General features: G+C 32.6%; 1 protein-coding gene across 1 annotated transcript in view; it reads left to right on the top strand.

Moving 5' to 3' along the window:
• The first annotated feature begins 1,557 nt into the window (after nt 1–1,557).
• LOC117176851 (protein I'm not dead yet-like) overlaps nt 1,558–3,920 on the top strand; it is a 17,270-nt gene continuing 14,907 nt past the window's right edge. Inside the window, exons 1-2 of the mRNA XM_033367193.1 lie at nt 1,558–1,731; nt 1,913–2,051. Coding sequence (XP_033223084.1) covers nt 1,724–1,731; nt 1,913–2,051 — 147 coding nt within the window. The 5' untranslated portion in view covers nt 1,558–1,723. The remainder of the gene's footprint in view (nt 1,732–1,912; nt 2,052–3,920) is intronic.

The following is a 3,920-nucleotide window of genomic DNA, read 5'->3' as shown; positions in this document are numbered from 1 at the left end:
TCATGTACCAGCAAAGAATGTCCTCTAAGAACTACCAGATACTGTATTGATTGCGAAGCATATTACTGTAAAAATTGTTTTTCACAAGTACATACTGAAAAATATGAGAATAAGTTGCCGATTCTAAAAAAAAACCCATGATAAATTATGAAAAAAAAGATATAAAATTCACAAAAATGCAAAAAAGGGGGGAAGACTATCTATATTCGTCGACCTCCACGTTGGTGATAGTCAAGCAACGTAAACTTCGTTTGCGGCAAACAGACGATCGATCTGCGAATGCATATGAGTTATGTGATCAAGAATGATGACTTTTGTGAATTTTTTTCTTGAGAACCATGAGCTTATCGCAAAAATTATCAAGAATAAAAAGTTTTTAGAATCGAACAAAGAATTCACCTGAATTTTTTTTAATTTTTTGGAGAAATTTTTTAATTTTTCAAAAATTGACAAATTGCAAAATCAAAAAAATTATTTAAAAAATTCTGAACCGGTTATTGAGGTTCCAAGTAGATATCTCACTGGGAACCATTCGGAAAACTCGATTTTGTAAAAAAAAAATTTGAAAAAATCGTGTTTTTTTTTGTTTAAACGATATTTTTTCATAATTAACAACACTTTATCACATTTTCATGCACACCATCGGAAAGTAGAGATCTTAAGCTTCAAAAATATGTGTCGATCAATTTTTCATACCTTGAATTGCACGAGTTATAAATCCAGAAAGAGTGGTGTACCCAAAGAGGCATTCTGGGCGTTAACGGGTTAATTAAGTAGACATTTTAGAATTTGAAGACACATATAAATACTGCCATCTAAAAGAGATCTTTTTGATAAATTTTTTTTGAAGCATTCCAAATGCAAAGAATAACTATCTGAGCGCGAAGCGCGAGGTAACCCATTATCGAGCGCGAAGTACGAGATTCAACCGTCGCGCGCCCTAGGCGCGCTCAAACTTGCGAGCGAAGCGAGCCATACGCTTAGCGCGCGATGAGAATGTGCCCGCCAAGCGGGCATATTTTTTATAGAAAAGATGATCAGCACAAGCCCTGGGTCTCACCTGAAACTAAACTGATATGAAATTCTGTTTAAAAATTCAAATTAGAAAAGTAATTTGAATTAACTGAGATACCGTCTTTATCTCCCATTTGAAGTCATTGCATTTAACTCTTTATTGCTTTTTCCTTTTGTAAATGCGAGGTATGCGCGACGAAGTATCGTCAGATCACGCAAGCAATATCTTTATTAAACTGGCTACATAAGGACTGCTTTTATATATTTTTTATTTCTAAATGTGAAAATTTTCTAAAAGAAGGTAAAAAAATCATTCAAAATGTTTTCGAATTTCAAAGCGATTATGTTTTGAAATATCTATTTAATTCTGAAAGCATATAAAATGGAAAAGCAATATATAATCAATTCTGAAATTTTTATAAATTTTGAACATACCTAATTATTCAAAGTCTAAGAAAAAACGAATAGTTTGTTAAATAGTTGAAAATCAAATGTCAAGGTGTGGCCAAAATATTAGCTTAACATAAATATAGTATGTTTAACAAGGAGGGAATGAGAAAGTGATAATTCCTCAACATCTACATCATAGCAAGCGTTTATAAGAGTGGAATCGGTAATACAAATTTTCCACCTGCAAATAAGAAAATCTACTTAAAAGGCAAGGAAATCAGAGTTATATAACAATCACATATCAGCGAAGGACTTACATATGGAAGGGTTGAGTTTCGTTTTTATTATCAGTTTTCGAAGAATAATAAAAATAAATAACCTCTTTAAGTCGACATGCAACGAATATTATGTTCCACTCTTTATGAAATTTATAGCAGTGCGAAATTTTTAAATCGATAAAATTATAAAAACATAAACATGCATTTGATATATATTTTTTCATACATAGGTCAAATCTTCCTGAAGGTGTAGGTCAAGTATCTATGTGTGTTTCAACGTTGACTTTTCTCAAGATGTACTGGAAGGCTATTGTCACTTTTTCGTGGCCGCTTCTCATCCTGCCCATCATTGTTTGCAGCAATACACTGGTAAATAAAATATATAGGTACAATTATTTATTTATTTAAAGATAATGAATTCTTTTCTGCCAATTTTTCCAAATAATAAACGAAATTCTTACATGAGTAATTGATAATCATTATAAAAAAGACCTTGGATGCTAATGGGCCCGAGTGGGGAACCTTACATTACGATATTGTGAGGCTCTTCACTTGGGCTGCTTGCTAGAAAGATTGATCAGCAGCCTGGGTAGGAGCAGTGTTGCGGAATGAACGTGTTACTTAAATGAGTAACATGAGAATTCTAGATAAATCTGAAAAACCTTAAAAGGAAAATAGCCTAATGGTATAATAACAATTATAATAATATATTACATAAAATTTGGAGATTCCTTTATCCTAAACAAGAAACCCCTTAAAGAACCGCAAAAAAGGGATTCCGTTATCCAGCCTTATTTTTAAAATGAGATATGTCGTTTCCAGAGTAGATTTTTTTCATTTAACCTTTTTCCAAGTATGAATCATTGCTCTTTCATTTGGTTCCCAAAAACATAAAAATTGAGAAAAATCATAAAATAAAGGCCGTTTTCTGAAATTTTCGTAAGTGGATTTTCTCAAAAACCCCGCTGTTTAACATTTTTTTCTAGAGATAGACAGTAAAATGTGCTACGTGAAGCTAGTTAGCCCCCTATATAACTGATAGGATGCTTTCCTTATATTAGCATAGTTGTAAAAAAACAAATATTGAAAACATTAAAAAAGATTCGTTTCGGCCCAGGAAAATGCGAAAATTCAATTTTTCAAAAATAAATTATTTCAATGTGAAGCAGTAGTGCACCAAGAATGAAATTCGAAAAATATAGTACATATTACAATCTTTTTCTAAAAAAAAAGTTTAAAGAGCAATTTTTGAGAAAATCCACGCAGGAGAACATGGGGCAAAACGGGACTATTTTGCTTTATAACGTTTTTCATACTAAAATACTTTTTTATCACATTCAAAAATAATATACTAATGAAAAATGTTTGCATTAAAAAAATGCCAGGTTCTACTATTTTGTTGATTTTTTTAATAAATTTTTTCATCCTCTTTTTCTCCTTGCACGGTAACAAGTTTTGTTGTTCCCTTTTTATATAAAAATGACTAAAATGAGGCCTCAAAAAATACGCAGGCATTAATTTCGTTTCCGTTTTGACTGTCGAAACCTGCAAAAGACTGATAGCCCAACTGTCGCACAAACTGTATTAGGCCCAATGTTCGCTCGAAAAATTGTGATAGTACAAACAGTTGTGACCCGCGATTTCTGCATTCAACAGAAATCGAAAACAATGTGCGCTCTACTAAATTCGAAGGCGGTGTCCCATTTTGCCCATTGTGCCGCCAAAGTACTTTTTCCAATATGTCTCCCGAAATCGCGATAATACTCCCAATCGAAAACAACCTCAACGCAAACGAAGGGCTATTAAGCAAATAGAATCGCAAATGGAATTGTGCTGAAGAGCTTTTAATTAAGCAAACATTTGTATTGCTTATGTGTAGTTGAAAATCATACAAAATTATAATCGGGCACAAAAACGATCTATGTGTTTCATAACTTGAAATATAACCACTATATTATAACAATTTTACATGGGAAGTTTAGGGAACGATCAAAACGAAATTCCTAGAATTTCCAGTAGATGACGTCACACCACAGAGGAGATATAATCATTGCCCCGCATTGCCCTCCAGGTAATTTTTCCCTATGTTCCCCAAGAAGAATTTTAGAAAAATAGCCGGATTTTGAAAAAATGTGTGCCATTCTTTGAGAGTTCCCGGGCAATCTTCACATGATTATAACAGTTTATTTTAAATTGTGGTCAAAGTCAGAAATACGTATCTCTTTCCTTCACTATTGA

This window comes from Belonocnema kinseyi, chromosome 7, assembly GCF_010883055.1.
Source record: "Belonocnema kinseyi isolate 2016_QV_RU_SX_M_011 chromosome 7, B_treatae_v1, whole genome shotgun sequence".
Lineage (NCBI taxonomy): Eukaryota > Metazoa > Arthropoda > Insecta > Hymenoptera > Cynipidae > Belonocnema > Belonocnema kinseyi.
Note: the sequence above shows the minus strand (reverse complement) of the source record. Positions and strands in the feature narration are given on the sequence as shown.